The sequence below is a fragment of the Mytilus californianus genome, unplaced genomic scaffold (assembly GCF_021869535.1).
Source record: "Mytilus californianus isolate M0D057914Y unplaced genomic scaffold, xbMytCali1.0.p SCAF_2, whole genome shotgun sequence".
NCBI classification, from domain to species: domain Eukaryota; kingdom Metazoa; phylum Mollusca; class Bivalvia; order Mytilida; family Mytilidae; genus Mytilus; species Mytilus californianus.
Window position 1 is genome coordinate 113,680,267 of NW_026262668.1, and position 25,583 is coordinate 113,705,849.

The following is a 25,583-nucleotide window of genomic DNA, read 5'->3' on the forward strand; positions in this document are numbered from 1 at the left end:
AGTTTTGGGAAATTTTATCATTTTAGAAGCAGCATTACATTTAACTATGCTATGATATGTATTTTATGATGTCAATATCTTTTTTAGAGATTACAACAGTCGTCCCACCAACAACAGCAGCAACAACAACACCAAAAACAACACCAACAACAGCAGCAGCAACAACAACACCAACAACAGCAGCAGCAACAACAGCACCAACAACAACAGCACCAACAACAGCACCATCAACAACACCAACAACACCAACAACAGCACCAACAACTTTGTTATCGACCACGACAGGTATGTTAAAGTAACAGGTAGAAAATACCCGCTTTACACTTGTCGAAATATGAACTAAACAATCGAATATAAGAGGGCTAGGGACAAGCGTTATAATCTTTTTTCTGTAATACATACAACAATATTTGACAGTATACCAGATAATATCAAACACAAACAACCGACTACTCCTAAAAAAGTTGTACAGACAAAAAAGCAAAAAACTACGAATAACACATAGTAAATGTAGCTTAATTTGGTATAGGCATACGATGAGGTGTGTTTAGACCAATTTGACGTGTACACAAATAATCACCTTTTCCTATGTAGACCAAACGTAAAGAGAAATATACAATAAATGTAATGATGGATACTGCTGTTCCAAAACACATAAAGTAACAAGACACAGCTCTATAAGTCTTGATTTTTTTTTTATTTGAAATCGGCAGAATTTGAGGCCAGTTAATATTAAAAATCGTCAGATGATCAGAATAAGAATAGTTTGTGTGAAGTAATGTAACTTTATGTGACGTTGATAATCAATTTACAATATAGTAATTCTTTTATATGTTTCGAAGCTTAGTGTGACGTTCATTTTCGTTCAACTAGTAAACATTATTGTTTAGGGGCCAGCTGAAGCCCGCCTCCGGGTGCAGGATTTTCTCACTGTTGACCCATTGGTGGCGTTTGGCTGTTTTCTGCTCTTTGGTCGGGTTGTTGTCTCTTTGACGCATTCCCCGTTTCCATTCTCAATTTTGATTAAGATATGATCGTAGAAGGATATGTCTGCGGTTGAGACAATAAGTTAGTTTTTTACTTGAATATATTATCACTGGCATCACGAAATTCATAAACTATCGATGCATGTTAATTCTTTGTACCCAAAACTTGACTGAGGGTGAAAGTTTGAAATAAATACATCCTTATTATATACAATGAAGAATATACAAGACTTTTACCGATAGAAACCACAACGACATTAAAAATAGAATAGCAGAAAACCAAAGACAAGCAAAGTCAACACAAACCTTTAATCTAATTTTGGGCTTTATTAAGATGCTCTTGACGGGTCAGGAGTTCCTGCTCAATTACTGGCATTTGCAAAGTTGTCCATATATCCTATATCTACTATCTTATCTATTTATTTGGCTATTTGTGTGGCTGAATCTTCATTTTATTAGTGTCTATATTTCTAAGGAGTATTATTTGTCTGTTCATCTTTTGTAGCCTGTGATGAGTTGTTATCTCACTTTGCTCACCCTCTTTTGCTACTCCATTAGTATTTTCTTGAAATATTCTACAAAATATACTAAAATCCTGAAGACGTTTTTTTTCATTAAACAGAGTGTATGAAGACCGCTTTAGATGAACTTACTACAGCAATGCTGACAGTTTCTACCGATGATTCTGCAAACGGCTTTAGTCCAGAAGACACATTGTTATCCTCTGGATGGATTGCCGATGCTAGAAACCCTGTACTGGTTTTGAAATTAAATGACGATGACGACAGTCCAAAGATATACGACGTTGGTATGACTGTCACTAATGTACGAAGAATAGAAGCTGAATTGAAGAATGTTAAAGGAGTATCAGTGATAACTGTAACAGTAAGTCTCGAATATGCAGATATAACAAACTTGCAATTAATTATCATAGAATCAGTATTCCTCTAATAATTTACTCGTTACTTCTTTTTTTAACGTTTTAATGGGGATGTTTAAAAAAAAGCATCTGAGTAAGGCCCAATCTAGTATTCAATGATGTTATATAGGAACTACTAGGTGTACAAATGTATGTGTGAATATTTGCTTTATTGCTTTGTTTGCATCACTATTGATTACTTGTTTATGTTCATCACACAAAAATGTGCATACGGAGCCCATGCAGACATGTCATTTTTCTAATATTATTTATAAATATTATGACATCTCGTTACAGCAATTTAAAGATTTGTAAATGCTTTACCGTAAAGGTATTCATTTCTAGATCAAAAGTGGTCCTTTTTAGTATGAATATGTCAGCATTCAAAATATTTCAGAATTTGTTAATTCCAAACATAATAGTAAGGCGGAGAATAGTACAGAGCTTACATATTTCTAATAATTTTACGGACAATTTTTTTCATATTTTGTATAAATACTGTTATGTGTGTCATAACCGTATCTTTGATAATTTGTTACAGCAAACGCCAAAGTCAACTGGAGAAGAACCAGTAGTTCTAACGTTCAATGGTGTTATTGGTACAGAAATTGTAATAACACTTTTGTCGCCACTAAGGGGAGAACCACCTATTGTTTCAGATACAGAAGTTATTGCATGTATTCATCCAAAAGGTACGTAATAGCGTAATGTGGATATGTGATATCTATAAAGAAAAATAAAAGAAAGAAATGTTTGTATTTAGGCATTAACATAAATAAATACTGCCGACTGACATAGGTTATGGAATATGGGGTGACAGATATGAAGCAAAGTTTGTTTTAGGTTTCGCTTCAAGGATTTTTTAAATATCGTCATCTTATTTTACTTACCGTATCTCATGCATTAATGAAATTGACAGTTTTTTTTTTTAAAGTAGCACTTTTTGATAACGTAAGCTTAAGTGAATAGACAACATGGCTATTAAAATGCTTCACATGACGAATTCACACACTCTTATAACTCAATTTTTCTTTAATGTCACAAAGCCGTTATCATATTAGCCTTCGAATCATAAACCTTCCGTTTCGCGTGAATAACCGTTATAAATGTAATTATGGATGTGATTATTTCAGTTACCAATGTTTGGGTTTATTTTGTTTATTTTACTATTTTTCAATCTTTTGCGGATATAAATTAAAAAAGAAGAAATGTAACCATTCATTTTCAGCTACAAAAAAATTGCAACGTTGTGTACATTTTCCTGAACATTCACGATATATGAATAACACAATGCACATATATTGTTGATGATGTAATTTAGTTTTGAATTTGGAGAAAGCAATAAAGTAAATATATTTTCCAGAGATTACAACAGTCATCCTTCCTACTACATCACCAACAACGTTGGTATCAACAACGACAGGTACGTTAACGTAAAGTTGCAAGCTGCAAATTAAACCTTGTTGATAAAAGGAAAAATTGAAAATTAAATTCAAGCGAACTGTAAAGATTTCTGTTTCAATAAAGTGTCTTTATACAGAATAATGAAACAATCTATTATATATTTTGAATTGGTGTATTGCATCGTTCACTGGAATTTACGTATTAAACAATGCCGTAAATCGAGATCAAAAAGTGCAGGGCTGTTGTGGCGGTTTTAACCTATTTTTTATTTTAGCACTTGTGGGAATAATCAGTATGAAATTCATAGCTATTAAAGTTTTATGTTAATGTTTTTTTTTTTATTAAATGTAAATGTGGTTTTGAACTTGAAAACAAATGAAAATCCAAACTCACAAAAAAACAGTGGTATGTTCAATAGAATGACTTCATTTGAAATATGTTAGAATTAGATAGTGTTGAACTTTGGTATATGTACATAAAGTTCCATTTTACTATAAAATACTCGGGGAAAAAAATCGATATCTCGTTTCATGAATTATTCAGTTGAAATTCTGACCCAATCAGTGACTTAACATAGTCAATGACATTGTTTTCAATTTAGATAGAAATCCTTTTATATAACGAATTATCTCATGGATCTTTTGAATAACGTTTTTAAAAAGAAAGACGATAGATATTCATTTTAACAAAAGAGAGACGAAAGATACCAAAGGGACATTCAAACTCATTAGTCGAAAAAAACGCCATGGTGAAAAATATTTAGTGACACACAACAGTTTACAAAACACAACATAGAAAACTAAAGACTAAGCAACACGAATCCCGCAAACCTGTCAAATAGAATAAAAGAGAAAATAAAAAAGCAGAAAACGTAGAAACACAGACATCACCATGGACAAACGATAATGAGAGGACAAACAACAGTCAAACAAAAAACACGATACAGAAACTTTCTATTGAACAACACGAACTCTATTCTTATATGTAGATTAGAAGGCCACGGGGCTGATTAACTGTTTTGTTAACTGTGTAACCTTCTGAAAATAAAGAATTTATCATTATTATTAAAAATCTTGGATAAACACAGATGATCCAGAAAGGTCAACAGGTCTTACTCCACCTATGACCCTTGATGTGTTTCTCTGTTAAAATTCTTTGACATGTCATCTTCAGTGAGTAGACATCATACCATTGCAAATTGGTAATGCCTAATGTATTTTTTTATGCATTTTTGACGCCAACACGAGTTGGTTGACCGTAATGGAATAAAAGATGATATCGGATATGTTCCTTATGTCGTAACTACAATACCCTTCCCTTTTCACGAAAGTGACCTACCGAATTATACTACTTACCGGATTTGTAATAACATAAGCAACACGACGGGTGCCACATGTGGAGCAGGATCTGCTTACCCTTCCGGAGCACCTGAGATCACCCCCATGTTTTGGTGGGGTTCGTGTTGCTTAGTCTTTAGTTTTCTATGTTGTGTCATCTGTACTATTATTTGTCTGTTTGTCTTTTTATTGTTGGCCATGACGTTGTCAGTTTGTTTTCGATCTATGAGTTTGACTGTCCCTCTGGTATCTTTCGTCCCTCTTTTTTGAGATTAGATTCGAGATTAGAACATCAGTAAAATACTGTAGCCTTTAATAGAGCGTTTTAAACTATATGTTCTTAGGAAGGTTTACACACAAACGCTTTGTATCAGATAAATAATGCCGTTAGAATATTCAAAAGATTTTTTTAAAGATATTGATCCCCATATTCCTTTTTCCAAAAAAATTGAACGAACTTGGATCCCCCAACAGAAATATCTAAATCCAAACATATAAATAGAAAGTCTCTATAATAAATATGCATTCAATTGATTATAGTATTTGTGTATATTTATATTTAAAGCAATCAAAGAGTGCCCGGTAAATACGATATCTGATACCTTAGATGTTGAAGAAGTAATTACTTCGTCCAATCCAAATGAGGCAGATCAAGTTCTGGAACCTGAAGGATGGACCCCAGCAACTGATGATACTACTCCAAGCATTGTATTGTCATGGAAGGAACCGGATTCAATCATGGATGTAATTGTAGAAACAGAAAAGGTCGACACTATTCAAATCATTGTTTTAAATGACGATGATGTTGTTTTTGATGAGCCTTTCAAGGTATGATACATATCAAGACAATGGGTTATTTTAGCGTTGAAGAACTACAAATAGTTTCATTATTTATGTTTAATTAGGAAGGGTTTTGGGAAATTCTAATTGAATAATTAAATTTTCTCTCCCATTTACTAGTCAAGTTTTTAAGAAAAAGGAATGACCTACTAGTTAATGCCTAGCTCTTTTTTAAGCAGTATTTCAGTTATATGATAGAAAGGAATCGTTATGGTAATGTTGCAAAAAGTGTTATATCACACTCTTTTTTATTAAGGTAATACAAACGTACACGTAGGTAACAGGTTTTCTTATCAAATAAAACTTCTTCTGAAATGTTAAAAATGACAAAAAAAATATTCCACATTTTTAGATATCCATAGATATATAACAAAACATGAAACTCAATTCAAAGTTGCAGTTTGCAGAATAAAAAGATTTCTACAGTACTATTTCTAAACGTATGGTTACATCTCAAACTTTTTGCTAACTTTTCAGTGAAATTTGATCTTTTTATGTCAATTTCAAGTCTGAAATAATACATAAGTACAAATATGTAGTTCTTGTCAGTAACTGCTAGTAGTCCTTTGTTAATTTATGTATCATTGTCATTTTCCTTAGTTTCTTTTGTTACCTATTCTGACATCGGACTCGGACTTCTTTTAAACTGAGTTTTACTGTACGTATTGCTGTGTGTTTGTTTAATCTACATTGGCTAGAGGTATAGGGGGAGGGTTGAGATCTCACTAAACATGTTTAACCCCGCCACATTTTTGCGCCTGTCCCAAGTCAGGAGCCTCTGACCATTGTTAGTCTTGAAAGTTTTTTTCATTTTAGTTCATTTATATGTTTAGGATTTTAGTATGACGTCCATTTTCACGGAACTAATACACAATTTTGTTTATGGGCCGACTGAAGTCCGCCTCCGGGTGCGGGATTTTCTCGCTGTGTTGAAGACACATTGGTGGCCTTCGGCTGTGTATTTACTCTTTGGTGGGGTTGTTGTCTCCTTGACACATTCCCCATTTCCATTCACTATTTTACTTGTTACAGATAGAACACTTCTAAGCGCTTACTTTATAAACATAGATTTTTTCCGATTCTCATATGGTGTTTAGGCCCCTAAATATTGAGCACATGTAAAAATCAACTAGATAGTATAAATTAACAAAGATACTAGGCTTATACTATTGCACGTGTCATCATCAAAAGACTCATCAGTGACGCTCTAATCAAAACTGTTTAAAGGCCAAATATAATACGAAGTTGAAGAGCATTGAGGGCCAAATATTCTGAAAGATTTTGCCAAATAGAGCCAAGCTTATCAATTCCTGGGGTAGTTAATTCTTAGTATTTCGATCAATTCAAAGTTTTTTGTCAAACTTTTCGTCTTTATAAACTCTCTATTACATATGACATCGATTTTTGCATGTACTAGCCATTTTCTATCAGCTATTTGAAGACAAAAAGTTCCCTGCACGCAACTCCTCATTTGTCCTTAAAAGAGACCTGTTCTCAAATGACTGTCAAAGATATCCACTGTACATATACTTTATTTTTTATATTCAGCATTTGTTTTATCGTCTAATCTAAGTTACATAATGGATTTGTTTTTAAACAGGTTCAACCAGATGACAAAACAGTAGAGGTAAATTTACCGAATATTCAGAAGGACATTGTTCCCGGTAACAAGATTAAATTGATAATTACACCTGTGTCGGATGACGTGACGCCTGTTGTGAAGAATGTAAATGTGAAAATCTGTAGGAAAGGTAATTTTTTCAGTTTTTTGTAAAATGATTAGTATATTTTGTTTTGATAAGTTGGCACTAATTTACAACTCATCCTCCAATCAAATTGCTTGAATTTCCCATCAAAGCTTCATACAGTAGTTCATACTTTTCCATATACTAAGTAACTGTAAATGAATGACTACAGGGTAAAATTTCATTTTATTGTAATCAAATAACGTTGCATATGACGTTGTCAATATAAACATCAACAACGTCATATGCAAAAAAGCATTCAACAGATTATCAATGGCTGTCACCCTTCGATGAGATTGTAGCTGAGAACTACTCTCTCGTTTGAAAGACCATTGATAATAAGTAATTATACTGTTGAACTAGTTAAGAATGATCTCTTCTTCCATCCATTATTGCATTTAAGATTTTCAATACCTTTGATGAATGTTATGATCTCGTCAATCTGATGTTATAATCACAGGATACGATATTTTTCAAAAGCTGCATTCTATTAAACTATAAAACACCAAATTGCTATAAATGTGTTGTTTCGGATACCATATATTCTTGTGTTTAGAAGAAACAATTATGTTAATATATTTTACAGAGACTACAACAGTTATCCCTCCTACTACATCACCAACAACTGTGTTATCAACACCGACAGGTATGTTAAGGATGTATTCTTCTGACGTTTCAGTCTCGTTAAAATCTCGTTCTGGAATTATTTCCAAAACATGTGATACAAGTGGAAAATATCAATGAATTTAAAAAATATTATAATCAAACTTAACTCTGTGAAAAAATTGTGTATTTACAATAAGTAGTTTCTGAGTATTAAAATTTTAAAATTTTTAGCCAGTTTAGTCAATCTCATAAGCCAAAATGTTGAGAAAATGGGTGAGGGGTACAAGAAATGATGTACCAGTTACATGTACATCCCATATCAATTTTTTTCTTTTCAAATTTCTTAGATAAGCATTTTTTTAATCATTTATAACAAAGAAGTTGAAATAGCATACTTTTTGTTCTAAAAACAGAGAAAATCCCAAATTTACAAAATTGACAATAAAGTAAATTTGACACGAAAAAGCAACAAAGTTTTATAAATTTTCTTATATTAACACCTACCCATATTTATTTTAATTTAAATTTATTCAGATTACTTCACTTCATCTTTAGTGAAAATATGAAAAAAATGTTTAATTGTGAAACTGATTTTTTTCATGATAAAAGCCCCAAAATTGGTAAAAATTGATGAAAAATGGGAAAATCATCAAAATTGGGTACTTTCAAATGGCTGTAGCAAAAAATGAAGTGCACCACCATATGATTTTTTCTTCATCAATTATTTTTACAGTCATATAAACCCAAAAATCAGGTTAAGAAAAAAAGTTTAATTCTCGAAATTTTTGGCTCCTCAGAGGTGTACATCCTTTAAGTAAAATTACAAGCTGCCATCTTATACTTTATAAAATGTAAATTGAAAAATGGATTCAAGAGAAATGTAAAGATTTCTGTTTCAATAAAGTTTCTTTTAACAGAATAATGACACAATCTATTAGATATTTTGAATTGATGTATGTCATCGGTCACTGGAATTAACGTATTAGACAAGGCCGTAAATCGAGATCAAAAGGTGCAGGGCTGTTGTGGCGGTTTTAACCGAAACGTAGTTGTTTTATTTTGATGTATTAAGTCGATGCACATTTCCAAAACATCGTTTTTTTAATTTTAGCACTTGTGGGAACAATCAGTATGAAATTCATAGCTATTTAAGTTGTTTGTTAATGTTTTTTATTAAATGTATATGTGGTTTTGCAACTTGAAAACAAATGCAAATCCAAACCAACATAAAAAAAACAATGGTATGTTCAATAGAATGACTTCATTTGAAATATGTTGAACTTAGATAGTGTTGAAATGTAGCATATGTAAATAAAGTTCCATCTTACTAAAAAAATTCAACAATGATATCTCGTTTCATAAATTAGTCAGTTGAAATTCTGACCCAATCAGTAACATAGCATAGTCAATGACATTATATTCTAATTAAAAAAACATCATTTTATAACGATTTATCTAATGGATCTTTTAAATGACATTATTTAAAACGAAAGACGATAGATATACAAAAGGGACAATCAAACTCATTAATTGAAAATAACGCTATGGAGAAAAAAAACACCAAGAGACAAACAACAGTTTACAAAGCACAACATTGACAACTAAAGACTAAGCAACACGAATCCGCAAACCTGTAAAATAGAATGAAAGAGACAATCAAAAGGCAGAATACGTAGAAACACAGACATTACCATGGGCCAAAGTTAATGAGAAGACAAACAACAATCCAACAAAAAACACGATACAGAAACTTTCAACTAAACAACAGGAGCTCCATCAAAAATCTTAGATGAACACAGGTTATGTGTTTCTCTGTTAAAATTCTTTGACATATCATCTTCACTGAGTAGACACCATACCATTGCAAATTGGTAAATGCCTAATGTCTTACCCTAAGACATCACTATAATTCACAAACCATCGTTACAAGTAAGTAAAATTTCCCTATAACAAACGAATGTGCAATATAAACTGAGGCCTACTATTTTTACTACAAATTTGTATCCGTGTTGTTATCAATATTCAACAAAATATATTATCGGTGAAGTGCTTAAAAAAGACATGATTTTAATTACTTTATGTGATATAAATTCAATCCCTATTAATGTAATTTTCAATAAACTAGTTATATATATTATGTTGTGTTCTTTAATGTTATTTTAAAACTAGTTTAAAAATATTTTAAACTTTCGATTAAACAACAGGAACTCCATCAAAAATCTTAGATGAACACAGGTTATGTGTTTCTCTGTTAAAATTCTTTGACATATCATCTTCAGTGAGTAGACATCATACCATTGCAATTTTCATAGCTATTTAAGTTGTGTGTTGTATGTTTTGTTTTGATGTGTTACAGAGACTACAACAGTCATCCCTCCTACTACATCACCAACAACTATGGTATCAACAACGACAGGTATGTTAAAGTAAAATTACAAGCTGCCAACTTTACTTTATAAAATGTAAATTATAAAATGGATTCAAGAGAAATGTAAAGATTTCTGTTTCAATAAAGTTTCTTTAAAAAGAATAATGACACAATCTATTAGATATTTTGAATTGGTGTATGTCATCGGTCACTGGAATTTACGTATTAGACAATGCCGTAAATCGAAATCAAAAGGTACAGGGCTGTTTTGGCAGTTTTAACCAAATTGTAGTGGTTTAGTTTTGATGTGTTAAATCGATGCACATTTCCAAAACATCGTTTTTTAATATTAGCACTTGTGGGAACAATCAGTATGAAATTCATAGCTATTTAAGTTGTGTGTTAATGTTTTTTTATTAAATGTATATGTGGTTTTGCAACTTGAAAACAAATTCAAATTCAAACCCACATAAAAGAAATGGTATGTTCAATAGAATGACTTCATTTGAAATATGTTAAACTTAGATAGTGTTGAACTTTAGCATACGTAAATAAAGTTCTATCTTACTATAAAAATACTCTTACTAATCAACAATGATATCTCGTTTCATAAATTAGTCAGTTGAAATTCTGACCCAATCAGTAACATTACTTAGTCAATGACATCATATTCTAATTAAAAAGAAATTCTTTTATAACGATTCATCTAATGGATCTTTTGAATGACATTATTTAAAACGAAAGGCGATAGATATTCATTTTTACAAAAGAGAGAAGAAAGATACAAACGGGACATTCAAACTCATTAGTCGAAAATAACGCTATGGAGAAAAACACCAAGAGACAAACAACAGTTTACAAAACACAACATTGACAACTAAAGACTAAGCAACATGAATCCGCAAACCTGTCAAATAGAATGAAAGAGACAACCAAGAAGCAGAAAACGTAGAAACACAGACATTACCATGAGCCAAAGTTAATGAGAAGACAAACAACAATCCAACAAAAAAACGCTCAGAAACTTTCGATTAAACAACAGAAACTCCATTAAAAATCTTACATGAACACAGGTGCTGTGTTTCTCTGTTAAAATTCTTTGACATACCATCTTCAGTGAGTAGACACCATACCATTGCAAATTGGTAAATGCCTAATGTCTAACCCTAAGACATCACTATAATTCATAAACCATCGTTACAAGTAAGTAAAATTGCTCTGTAACGACCGAGTGTGAAATATAAACTGATGCCTACTTTTTTTACTACAAGTTTGTGTCCGTGTCAATATTCAACAAAATATGTTATCCGTGAACTGCTTATAAAATGACATGATTTTAATTTCTTTATGTGGTATAAATTCAATCCCTATTGATGTTACTTACAATAAACTAGTTATATATATATTATGTTATGTGCTTTAAGGTTATTTTAAAACTAGTGTTTAACTTTTCCTGATTTTGGATAGTTCCATTTTTAGCTTTTGCAAGTAACTCAGGTTAGTTTGGGTATATTCTGAATGCATTTTTGAGATTTGAGCATCGGTAAAATACTGTAGCCTTTTAAAGAGCGTTTTAAACTATATGTATTTGGGAAGGTTTACACACAAACACTTTGTTAAAGATAAATACTGTCGTGAGAATGTTTAAAAGGTTTTTTTTAAAGATATTGATTCCCATATCCTCTTTTCAAAACAAGTTGAACGACTTTGGATCCCCCAATAGATATTTCTGAATCCAAACATATAAATAGAAAGTATCTATGATAAAAATGCATACAATTGATGATAGTAATTGTTTATATTCATATTTATAGCAATCGAAGAGTGCCCGGTAAATACGATATCTGATACCTTAGATATTGAAGAAGTAATTACTTCATCCAATCCAAATGAGGCAGATCAAGTTCTGGAACCTGAAGGATGGACCCCAGCAACTGATGATACTACTCCAAGCATTGTATTGTCATGGAAGGAACCGGATTCAGTCATGGATGTAATTTTAGAAACAGAAAAGGTCGACACTATTCAAATCATTGTTTTAAATGACGATGATGTTGTTTTTGATGAGCCTTTCAAGGTATGATACATATCAAAACAATTGGTTATTTAAGCGTTGAAGAACTACAAAAAGTTTCATTTTCTACGTTTAATTAGGAAGGGATTTGAGAAATTCTAATTGAATAATCAAATTTTCTCTCACAATTACTAGTCAAGTTTCTAAAAAAAAAGGAATGACCTACTAGTTATTGTCTAGCTCTTTTTTAGCAGTATTTCAGTTATATGATAGAATAGAATCGTTATGGTAGTGTTGCAAAAAGTGTTATATCACAATAGTCTTTGTTATTTAGGTAATACAAACGTACACGTAGGTAACAGGTTTTCTTATCAAATAAAACTTCTTCTGAAATGTTAAAAATGACAAAAATAATATTCCACATTTCTAGATATCCATAGATATATAACAAAACAAGAAACTCAATTCAAAGTTGCAGTTTGCAGAATAGAAAGATTTCTACAGTACTATCTCTAAACGTATGGTTTCATCTAAAACTTTTTGCTTACTTATCAGTGAAATTTGATCTTTTTATGTGAATTTCAAGTCTGACATAATACATAAATAGGTACAAATATGTAGTTCTGGATATAGATACAACACTTCTAATCGCCTACGTTATAAACATAGATTTTTGTCAATTTTCATATGGTGTTTAGGCCCCTAGATATTGAGCACATGTTAAAATCAACTAGATAGTATAAATTAACAAAGATACCAGGCTTATAATATTGCGCTTTTCATCTTCAAAAGACTCATCAGTGACTCTTTAACAAAAAATGTTAAAAGGCCGAATAAAAACGAAGTTTCAGAGCATTTAGGAAAAATATTGTGAAAGATTTTGTCAAAAAGAGCTAAGCTTATGAATTCTTGGGGTAGATAATACTTAGTATTTCGATCAATTCAAAGTTTTATGTCACACTTTTTGTCTGTTTAAACAACAACTCTCTGTTACATATTACCTTAACTTTTGCATATACTCGATATTTTCTATCCGCTACTTTTAGAAAAAAATTCCATAAGCTCCTCATTTGTCCTTAAAAGAAATCTGTTCTAAAATGACTGTCAAAGATATCCAATGTACACATACTTTATTTTCTGTATTCAGCATTTGTTATATCGTGTAATTTATGTTACATAATTGATTCGTTTTTAAACAGGTTCAACCAGATGACAAAACAGTAGAGGTAAATTTACCGAATATAAAGAAGGACATTGTTCCCGGTAACAAGATTAAATTGATAATTACACCCGTGTCGGATAATGTGACGCCTGTTGTGAAAAATGTGAACGTGAAAATCTGTAGGAAAGGTAACTTTTTGAGATTTTTCTATAATAATTAGTTTATTTTAACAGAGATAAGTTGGTACTTATTTACAACTTCTCCTCCAATCAAATTGCTTGAATTTCCCATCTTAGCTTCACACAGTTGGTCATACTTATCCATATACTAAATAACTATACATGGACGATTACAAGGGTAAAGTTGCATTTTATTGTAATCAAAATACAAAAAGTACAGAACTAGATATATCTTCCAAGTTCCCAATTCACATATTCTCCATATACTTATCACGAAATCACATTGCAAAAATATGAAAGATATGATACAGTTTTATGTAACTCGAAGTGCAGAAAGTGATTTATATTTATAAACACCTGTTTAACAAGTAGTCAATAGATCAATAGCACGTTTACACGGGTTATGAATATGTGCTATATATGAGCATTATATATCAAAGTGTAGTAGATATGAACCTTTCAGAACAGTATTTAGGGTTATCGCTGTTTTGTGTATTTTTCATTTGATCTTTTTTGTTGATAATTTTTCATATTATGTTACTCGCTTGAGATAGTAAATTAACGCTAAAAACTTAGGGCTAACGTGCCGTTGTCAATGTAAACAGCAACGAGTTCATATTCAAAATAGCGATAAACATATTATCAATGGTCTTTCAAACTTTAGGATGTTTTTTTTCGGCAACATCCCATCGCCCTTTAATGAGATTGTAGCTGAGAAAATCCTCCGGTTTGAAAATTTATTATACAGTAGAACTAGTATAGAATTATCTCTTCTTGCATCAATTATCGCATTTACATTTCCATTTGCTTTGAAGAATTTTATCATCGCACGAAACAATATTTTTCAAAAGCTGCATTACATTAAACTATAGAAACACCAAATTGCTAGACATGTTTGTATTTTTCTGATCCCATATATATATTTATGTTTAGAGGAAACAAATTATGTAAATATCTTTTGCAGAGATTACAACAGTCATCCCACCTACTACAGCACCAACAACTTTGTTATCAACAACGACAGGTATGTTAAAATGTACCTGTACAACTTGTAGAAATATAAAGTAACAGTCGGATAAGCGACCTAGAGACGAAGATGTCGGAATAAAGCTTTCATACATACAACATTATATACGATACAATATTCGACAGTATAACCGAAAATATCAATCACAAACACCGAATCTAACGAAACAATAGACCAACAAACAAAGGCAAACAACTACGAATAACACATTGAACAGGTAGCTTGATTTGGTATAGACACACGATGGGATTAATCAGATATAAGTTAAACGTGTGCATAAATATCGTTAATGAGTAATACACATTGAGCACTGGAACAAGGAAATAAAAGACGACACAAAGTTTAAAAGTAGGATCATAAGTTGTATAGGTCTACAGGAAGCGTGTTGATGTAGCCATAACTGTTGCTCCAGAACACAAAAAGTAATCCCACACTATATTGCTGCTAAGTTATGTGTGAATGTTATAACCAAATTACAACACAGTGTTTTAATCCTTTTCAGTTGATGTTTTTCATCCTTTACTTGAAATTAACTTTTAAAACATTAAATTGGGATCCGATTATGTAAGGATATGTTTGCGGTTTTGACTGAATTTTTGTTTTATATTAATCCAATCAAAAATGAGGGGTAAACACATGTGCTTCTGAAGGGTCAGCAGTCCTTGTCCGTATGCGATAATCCCTGTTAATAAATTGAATGAGGAAAACATGGGGAAAAGTTTTGTATCAGTTGTGTAATTATTTAATTATTACTATATGAATGTTCTTGTGTGTGTTTGTGCTGTATTTCTGTCACATAATGTTTTAGCGATATTTTTTAACATTGTCATAAAGCGGGAGGTTTGGCATGCCATGAAACATGGTTCAACCCACCATTTTTTCTTAAACTGTTTTGTACCAAGTCAGGGATATGGCAGTTGTTATCAAATAGTTCGTTTCTATGTGTGTTAACGTTTGTTTTTGTTGCACTTCGGTGTTCCTGTTGTTCCTTTGTTTTCCTCTTATAAATGATGTGTTTCCCTCGGTTTTGGTTTGTAACCCGGATTTGTTTTCTCTTAATCAATTTATGACTTTTGAACACCGGTATACTACTGTTGCCTTTATATTTAATAAAAACTGATTGAGTCTTTTCACCAAATATTCCCGAAATGTTTTGACAATAATGTAGCTAAAGCTGCTATCGTCAGATCAACTTCAAATTAATGTCGGATCTATTAATTTGGCTGTACGTGTAGATGAATCTTAATTTTCTTTGTGTTTAATTGTGTAAAAGAGAGGCAAAAGATACCAGAGGGACATTCAAATTCATAAGTCGAAAATAAACTGGCAACGCCATGGCTAAAAAAGAAAAAGACCAACAGACAAACAACAGCACACATAACACAACATAGAAAACTAAAGACTGAGCAACACGAATCCTACCAAAAACTGGGGGTGATCTCAGGTGCTCCGGAAGGGTAAGCAGATCCTGCTCCACATGTGGCACATGTCGTGTTGCTCGTGTTAGTACAAACCCGGTAAAAAGTCTAATTCGGTAGGTCACATTCTGGAAATGGGGACGGGATTGTGGTTACGACATAAGGAACATATCCGCTAACATCTGTGAAACGGATATTCTATAACAGTCAACCAACTCGTGATGGCGTCCGTACAACTTACGAAGGGATGATTTCAACTTCACCACTTAGAACTATTGGTTTAGTAGCTTCCTTGTGAGCAGCAACCCTCTATAAAGGATATCATGATAGGAAATGCAAGCCCTGGAATATCGTATCAACTGGGAGATATATACTCCGTATGCAGGCGCTGCTGGAATGCTGCTACATAGAAATGGAAAGTTCACAATTGGGAAGCTGAAATCATCTCTTTTGTAAGATATATCAATTATCTGTTCGTCTTTGATAGTCTTTGCCGAAATCTTATCTCATTTTGTTCTCCCTTTCAAATAATCCTTTAGTATTTTCTTCTATTTGATCAGCAAATGAAACGTAACTGCAAATAAAATTTATAGAGAAATACTGCATATATAAACTAACACCCTGAAGAAGTTTTTATTCATCAAACAGAGTGTATGAAGACCGCTTTAGATGAACTTACTCCAGCAATGTTGACAGTTACTACTGATGATTCTGCCAATGGATTTAGTCCAGAAGACATAATGCGAACCTCGGGATGGATTGCTGATGCTAGAAACCCTGTAGTTGTTTTGGAATTAAATGACGATGACGACAGTCCAAAGATTTATGAAGTTGGTATGACTGTCACTAATGTACAAAGGATAGAAGCTGAATTAAAGAATGTAGAAGGAGTATCAGTGATAACTGTAACGGTAAGTCTGTTATATGCAGCCCAGACAGACATACTTCTACGATCCTTTGTGGAGAGTTGTCGTATTGGCATTTATACTATATCTTCTTATGCCTGTATTAAAGACAGGTCTGATATGCGTTTTGTAAATTTGATGATTTTTTTTTGTGAAAATTGAAAAGAAAAATGGAAAACAATTTTTTTAAATTTTGAAAAGCATATTCCTGCGTTGAAGTTCAACGAATATTGATAAATATATGTATTTTATTGTATTTCACATTAATTCTGATGTAAAACATATCAGTTTAGAACCATTTAAAAAGGACGCCAAAATACAGAAAAAAATATTTGATAAGTGCATATAAACGGTTTTGACATCTGAATAGAATATGATGTCCTGAATGAGTTCCTAGAGCTAAAATTGACTCGTCCACGGCGATTAACAAATGTCGTCTAAATACTTAACAATACGAAGTTCTCGGACTTTTGGAAATAATATCTAGGTGAACTTTCATGTCATGAATTGATAACTGGTATTAAATATTATCCCTCCGCTTCCGATTTGGGAATACATGGTGGCCACCATTGAAAAAAAATTGTCTTTGAAATTTAAGAAAACACATTACCTTAACCTACATCAATTTCCTTATGTTGTCTACAGAACTGTGATGAAAATTGAACACAACAAATCCTATTGCAAACGAAAATAATACTTTATAGATTTCTGCCAATCTTTTGCTGGTGTACAAATCTGATGTGGATATTTGCTTCATTGCTTTGTTTGCATCAATATCAATTGTTTGTTTATGTACATCATAAAAAAATGTTCAAGTGGAGCTTATGCTGACCTGTCAGTTATGTAGTTGCTTTAACTACATAGTAAGGTGGAAAATAGTACAGAAGTAACTTATTACCAATGTTTCTCAGGAACAGAACATGTACAATTTCAAAATTGCCAAATACATCACGATAATTATTTCTTAACTTGTTATGTTATTATTAAACTTTTAACTCTAAAACTATCTACTTTTAGTACATTAACATACATAAACCAACCATTAAGAATTGTATTTCATTTTGTAAAATTTCTTTTATGTATAACGTAACTGAAACTTTACCATTTTATTACAGCAAAAGCCAAAGTCAACCGGACAAGAACCAGTAGTTCTAACATTCAACGGAGTTATTGGTACAGAAATTGTAATAAAACTTGTGTCGCCACTAAGGGCTGAACCACCAATTGTTTCTGATACAGAAGTAATTGCATGTATTCATCCAAAAGGTACGTAATAGCATAATGTGGGTATGTGATATCTATAAAGACAAATAATAGAAAAGAAATGTTTGTATTTGAATGCTAACATGAATAAAATCTGCCGAATTTATAAATAACGAGATGTATCATAAGGAACTTTTATAGCCGAAAGCTTAATTACGTAAAATAGTTAGAGTGGTTGTTACATGTATTTTATTGTGATTATACCTTTTATTATACATCGTATGATAAAATAGTAAATACACGGTTTAATGAATATCTGGAGATAGAAATAAAGCAATTTTGGTTTTTGGTCTCGCTGCATGCATAATTGTAAATTTTGTCATTATCTTATATTAATCCCAACACATGCATCAATGAAATTAACAGGTTTTTTGTTATAAAGTAGCAGTTTTGATAATGTAAGCTTTAATGAAAGACAGCAATAGACAACATGGCTATAAAAATACTTCACATCCGAATTCCCACACTCTTATAACTCAATTTTTCTTAAACATTCATTATCATATTAGCTTTAGAATCTTCAACATTCTGGCTCACATAAAAGACCGTTATAAATGTTAGTATTCTTGTAATGGTTAGAAAATACATAAAACAACACCATTACAAACTTTATCCCAAATTTTATATTCTATTTTTAGAAATTTAACGTGGACGTCACTTTTCGTGGCGTTGATAAATTATATTATTTATTTATGTATGTCTTTGTCCTGAGTGTTCTTGCGTTTAGTTGTAATGTATTCCTGTCACGTAATGTTGTCATTTTAGCGGCATTTTTAACAATGCCATATAAGCGAGATGTTTGGCTAGCCATAAAACCAGGTTCAACCCACCATTTTTTCTTAAAATGTCCTGTATCAAGTAAGGAATATGGCAGTTGTAATCAAATAGTCCGTTTCTATGTATGTTGGCGTTTGTTTTTGTAGCAGTTTATTGTTTATGTTGTTCCGTTGTTTTCCTCTTATAGTTGATGTATTTCCCTCGGTTTTGGTTAGTGGCTCGGATTTTTTACAGTTCAATCGATTTATGACTATTGAACAGCGGTATACTACTATTGCCTTTATTTACTATTGCTGTGATAATTTAAGGTAACAATACTAAGGTTTTGTTAATTTGACTATTTTTCTATCTTTTACGGATATAAATTTACAAAATGAAATATATATTTTGTTGCTACAAATAAATTGTGCAGTTGTATACATTTTAGATAACACTCATTTCTTTTAAGATATTTGAGTAACACATTACACGTATATGTTTGATGATGTAATTAAGTTTTCAATTAAAAGAAAGAAATAATGTAAATATGTTTTCCAGAGATCACAACAGTCATCCTGCCTACTATATCATCAACAACTTTGGTATCAACAACGACAGGTATGTCAGAGTAAACTTACACGCTACTGTTAAGGAGTGTGTTTTATCAAAAAAAAATTGATCAAAATAGTGAAACAATTTATGAAACAATTTGAATCGGTGTATGTGATAATTCACTAGAATTTATGTCTTAAACAATGCCACAAACCGGAATCTAATTGTGCAGGGATATTTGTCGATTGATGTGTTAAATTTTGGCTTATTTCTCTAATATCGTGTTTAAATTTTAGTGGAAACAGTCATTATGAAACGCATAGCTATTTAAGTTGTTAGTTAATGGTTTACTTGTTAAATTTATATGTTATTTTGAAAGTTGAAACAAAATATGCAAATGGAAGCCCACATAAAAACCACTGGTATGTTCAATAGAATGACTTCATTTTAAATAGGTTATAATTGAATAGTTTTCACATTAGGCAGGTGTAAATAAATACATTTTACTGTAAAAGTACTAATAGTAAATAACAATGGTATCTCGTTTCTTAGATAAGTCATTTGGAATATTCTGACCCAATCAGCAACATAGAATAGTCATTGACATTGTTTTCAAATTAAAAAGAAATCCTTTTCTAACGATTTATCTTATCAATATTTTATATACCATTATTCAAAACGAAAGACGATAGATATTCTTTTTCTGCAAAAAGAGAAGCGACAGATACTGAAAGGAACATTCAAACTCATAAGCTGAAATAAAAAGACAACGCAATGACAAAAAACGAAAAATACTAAGAGACAAACAACAATTTTCAAAACAAAATAAAGAAAACTAAAGACTGAGCAACACTTAACCCGCATACCGTACAAAATAGAATAGAAAATACAACAAGAGACAATAAAAACCAAGAAAGACAATGTTAAAAAGTTAATGACAAGACAAATAACAGTCCAACACAAAAAATGATACAAAAACTTTCGATTGAACAACACGAACCCCATTACAAATCCTCCATACAATCAGGTAATCCGGAAGGGTCGACAGTTCCTGCTCGACATGACCCATGCTGTGTTCGTCTGTTAAATACTTTGATATGTCATCCTCAGTGAGTAGATATCATACCATTGAAGATTGATAAATGTCTCATATCATACCCTTAGACCTCACTAAACCCCATAACCCATCGTTACATGTAAATCAAATTGCCCTAAAACTTGGCCGAACTGTAAAATATAAATTGAAGCTTACTTGTTTTAATCAGTGTTGTAAACAAATTCCACAAAATATGTCATCGGGGAAGTGCTTTTAAAGTGACATGATTTTAATTTCTGTATATTAAATAAATTCAATCCCTTTTGATGTAAAATTGAATAAATAAGTCATGGATATTCTAATATGTGCTTAAATGCTATTTTAAAACTAGCATTTAACATTTCCTGATTTGGAACAGCTTATGAAGTTCTTGCGAGTTTGTTTTGTATCCTTATTTGTATATTCTGAATGAATTAATGAGATTTAAACATCGGTATATTTACTGTAGCTTTTAATACAGAACTATACGTCCATATGGAAGGTTTACACACAAACACTTTGTTAATGAAAAATAGTGTCGATGAAATATTATAAAGATGGTTAAAAGATATTGATTCCCATATTCTTTTTTCCGAATAAGTTAAGCTAACTTGGATCCCCCAATAGAAATATTTTAATCCAAACTTATAAATAGAAAGTCTCTATGATAAATATGCATATACTTGATTATAGTATACGATTATATTTATATTTTTAGCAATCAAAGAGTGTCCGGCAAATACTGTATCTGATACCTTAGATGTCGAAGAAGTGATTACTTCATCCAATCCATATGAGGCAGATCAAGTTCTTGAGCCTGAAGGCTGGACCCCAGCAATAGATGATACTACACCAAATGTTGTATTGTCATGGAAGGAACCGGAATCAATTATGGATGTAATTGTAGAAACAGAAAAGGTTGACATTGTCCGAATCATTGTTTACAATGACAATGAAGTAGTGTTTGATGAGCCTTTCAAGGTATGATATGTATCCAACTAATTGGTTGTTTCAGCGTAGAAGAAATACAAATAGTTTCGGTTTTTACGTTTATTTAGGAAGGGATTTAGGAAATTCAAGTTGAAAAGTCAAATTTTTCTCTAACATTTTCTACTCAAGTTTGCTGGAAAAAGGAATGACCTACTACTAGTTAATATCAAGCTCTTTTTTCAATTTTTTTTTAGCAATATTTTAATTATATGATGGAATAGAATCGTTATTGTAATGTTGCAATAAGTGTTATATCACAACATTTGTTATTTAAGTAATACAAACGTAAACGTAGGTAACGGGATTTTTTGATCAAATATGAAATTTCAGAAATGTTAAAAATGACCCAAAAAAAATATTCCACATTTCTAGATAATCCAAACAAAGCATAAAACGCAAATCAAATTTGCAGTTTGCAGAATAAAAATATCTGCAAACGTATAGTTGCAACTAAGACTTTAGTTTTGGCGAACTCATCAGTGAAATGATCTTTTCATTTCAGTTTTAAGTCTGAAATAATACATAAGTATAAACATATAGTGGTTTCTAAGCGTTTACTTTTAGACCACATTAGTTTTTGGTCTATTTGCATATCACGTTAAGGCCCTAAATATGGATAGCATGTACAAATTAACTTGATAGTATAAATTTGTTCATCAAAAATAACAGAGTTGTGATATTGTACGGCAGACGAGCGTTTCGTCCTTAAAAGACTCATCAGTGACGCTCTACTCAAAAATGTTAAAAGGCAAAATAAAGTACAAAGTTGAAGACCATGAAGTGAAAAAAATTTCGAAAATTTTTACCAAATACGGCTAAGATAATCTTTTCCATGGTTAGAAAATCCTTAGTAATTCGATCAATTCAAAGTTTTATGTTACACTTTTCGTCTGTATAAACAACAACTCTCTATTACATATTACCTCGATTTTTGCATGTACTAGATGTTTTCTATCCACAAATATAACTGTTTTTTTTTTTTTTAAATTATTTATCCCGTCTTTTGTCCTTCTGATATCAGTTTATTATAAATGTGTAGAGCACTGTGTGAATTTTGCACATACCTTTCTATTTTTAAAATTGTTTCGATTTATTAAAAAGCTCTTGACCTGTTATATTTCAGTATTTTAGACAAAAAATCCCTGCACGCAACTCTCTTTTGTACAAACATTTGTTCAAGAAAATTGTTGTTAGAATATATAAAACGTTCTTAATACTCAAAATGAAATGAAAGTTTCGTTACAAGAGAAATGTTCTGAAATGACTGTCAAAGATATCCACTGTAAATATACTTTATTGTCTATATCCAGCATATGTCATATCGTATCATTTAATTTACATAATGACTTTGTTGTTAAACAGGTTCAACCAGACGACAAAACAGTAGAGGTAAATTTACCAAATATTAAGAAAGACATTGTTCCAGGTAACAAGATTAAACTGATAATTACACCTGTGTCGGATGCTGTGACGCCTATTGTGAAAAATGTGAACGTAAAAATCTGTAGGAAAGGTACGTTTTTGAGGTTTTTGTAAAAAAAGAAGTTTATTTTGATAAAGATATGTTGGAACTTATGTAAGCCTCATAGAGTAGTTCATACTGTTCCGTATACTGAGTAACTTTGCAAGAATGACTACAGGTGTAAAATTGTATTTTTCTCGTAATCAAGATATGTGTACAGATCTACATGTGCAGGTATATCTTCACATATTCACGAGTTCCCATATGCTGTATTTAATCATCACAAAACTACATTGCAAAAATATGAACGATATGACACAGATTTTATGTAACTCGAAGTGCAAAAAGTTATTTATATTTATAAACAGCCTGTTAAACAAGTAGTCAGCGAAAATCAACTGTCAATAGATCAATTACAGGTTTACTCGGGTTATGAATATGTGCTATATATGAGCCTAATATAATAAAGTTAAGTAGATATGAACCTTTCCGGGTAGTATCGCTGTTTTGTATATTTTTCCTGTCATGTTTTTATGTGATAATTTTTTTATATCATGCTACTCGCTTCAGAAAGAGAATTATCGCTAGTGCGCACGTGCCGTTTTCAATGTAAACATAAACGACGTCATAAGCAAACAAGGGTCAACAGATTATCAAAGGTCTTTTAAATTCGAGGATGCTTCTCGGCCTCATTTCATCTCAGGGTTCTCGCCCTTCGATGAGATTGTATCTGAGAAACACCCTCTCGTTTGTAAAAACCATCGATAATCTTTACTTATACAGTAGAACTAGTTAGGAAGTATCTCTTCTTGCATCGAATATCGCATTGAAGATTTGCAATCCCTTTGATGAATATATAATCCGTCAGTCTTATATAATAATCACAGTAAATAATATTTTTCAAAGGCTGCATTACAATAAACTATAAAAACACCAAATTGCTATAAATGTGTTTTTTTCTCATTCCATATATATTTGTGTTCAAAGAAAATATCTATATAAATATCTATTACAGAGATAACAACAATCATACCTCCTACTACAGCAAGTAGTCAATAGATCAATAGTATGGAACGCCACAACTGTCTTATGTGGAACTCTGATATTACTTTATGTTGTTTTATTATTACTTGATGATATTTTGTCTTTACTTAATATGGTTTTGACATTACGTAATGATGTTTTGATATAACTCAATATGGAATAGTCATTACTTAATGATATTTCGATATTACACGATATGGTTTCGTATTGACTTGATATAGTTTTGTCATGACTCAATATGGTTTTGTCATTACTCGATGTGGTTTCACCATTATTTAATGTGGTTGTGTCATTAGTCAATGCGGTGTTAACATTACTTGATGTGAATGTGACTTAACGTTATGTAGTTGTTTCATTACATGATGTGGTTTTGTTATTTTGTTATGATGATTTGCCTATTCTTTATATGGTTTTAACATTACGTAATGATGTTTCAAAATTTGACGATTTTACACTACATGATGTGTTTGTTTCATTATTTGATGTAGTCCTGTCATTCTTTGATGTGGTTATCCCATTACTTGATGAGGTAAAATGACGTGACCAATTCGGAAAAAACTGTTCTATTTTTAGATAGATTTCCATGTTGTATGTGCCTTGGATGAGTGTGGCCATCCATCGAATAAGAGTTCAAATTAAAGTTCGGGTTACTGTTTGAGTTAAACTTTGAGTTAGTCTTCGATTTCGAATTCAAGTCATTTTTAGAATAAAAGTTTTAGTTAGCATTGAGTTTCGAGTTTGAGTCACATTTAACTGAGGTAGAGTTCTAGTTACAACATTAAATTTGAGTCACTTTTTGAGGTAGAGTTTGAGTAAAATTCGAATTTAAGTCTCATTTAGATTAATTAAGATTTTGAGTTGAAATTCGAGCTATCTTATATGAGTTCGTAATTAAATTTTCTATCGCGGAACAAGGACTTTTGCTGGGGCTTCCGAAAAGAGGGCTCCGGGGTATGCGTACAAAAAATAAACAATGTTACAGTATACAAAACACAACGTAGAAGTGGAAATAAAGTTAGATGTGGTGTGATTGACAATGAGACAACTATCCATCAGAGTTTAAATGCAGTGGATGTAAGAAATCATATATAGGCAACCGTACAGCCTTCAACACACCGTATAGTCAGCTACAAAAGGCCACCATGCAACAAGTGAAAAAATTCAAACGAAAAAACAAACGGTCTTATTCATAAATAAACAATCTACAAAAAAAAAATGACACACATTTATACAACGTCAACAATTGAACTTCATGCTCCTGACTTGGGGCAGGTACATAAAGAAAGTGCACGTGGCGGAGTTTAACATGTATGTGAGCGCTAAATCCTAACCTTACATCGGACTGTTACAGTTGTGTAACAGCACAACACGAGAAAAAAAATGTAAACTAGACAAAGTGATGCCCCCGCACTCAACTCATTTAACCGCTTATACACCAAAAATGACAAAAAAAGTTCAATTATATCCCAAAAGAGCAAAAGATAATAAAAATAAAAACCCTGACAACATGCACACCTTCAATATATGTACA

The 25,583-nt window shown here is 31.6% G+C and overlaps 1 protein-coding gene across 1 annotated transcript in view; it reads left to right on the plus strand.

The window, feature by feature from the left end:
* The first annotated feature begins 2,727 nt into the window (after positions 1–2,727).
* Positions 2,728–25,583, plus strand: part of LOC127727766 (uncharacterized) — a 65,066-nt gene continuing 42,210 nt past the window's right edge. Inside the window, exons 1-11 of the mRNA XM_052234883.1 lie at positions 2,728–2,737; positions 3,269–3,328; positions 5,212–5,474; positions 7,087–7,237; positions 7,818–7,877; positions 10,194–10,253; positions 12,020–12,282; positions 13,419–13,569; positions 14,525–14,584; positions 16,654–16,916; positions 18,026–18,176. Coding sequence (XP_052090843.1) covers positions 2,728–2,737; positions 3,269–3,328; positions 5,212–5,474; positions 7,087–7,237; positions 7,818–7,877; positions 10,194–10,253; positions 12,020–12,282; positions 13,419–13,569; positions 14,525–14,584; positions 16,654–16,916; positions 18,026–18,176 — 1,492 coding nt within the window. The remainder of the gene's footprint in view (positions 2,738–3,268; positions 3,329–5,211; positions 5,475–7,086; positions 7,238–7,817; positions 7,878–10,193; positions 10,254–12,019; positions 12,283–13,418; positions 13,570–14,524; positions 14,585–16,653; positions 16,917–18,025; positions 18,177–25,583) is intronic.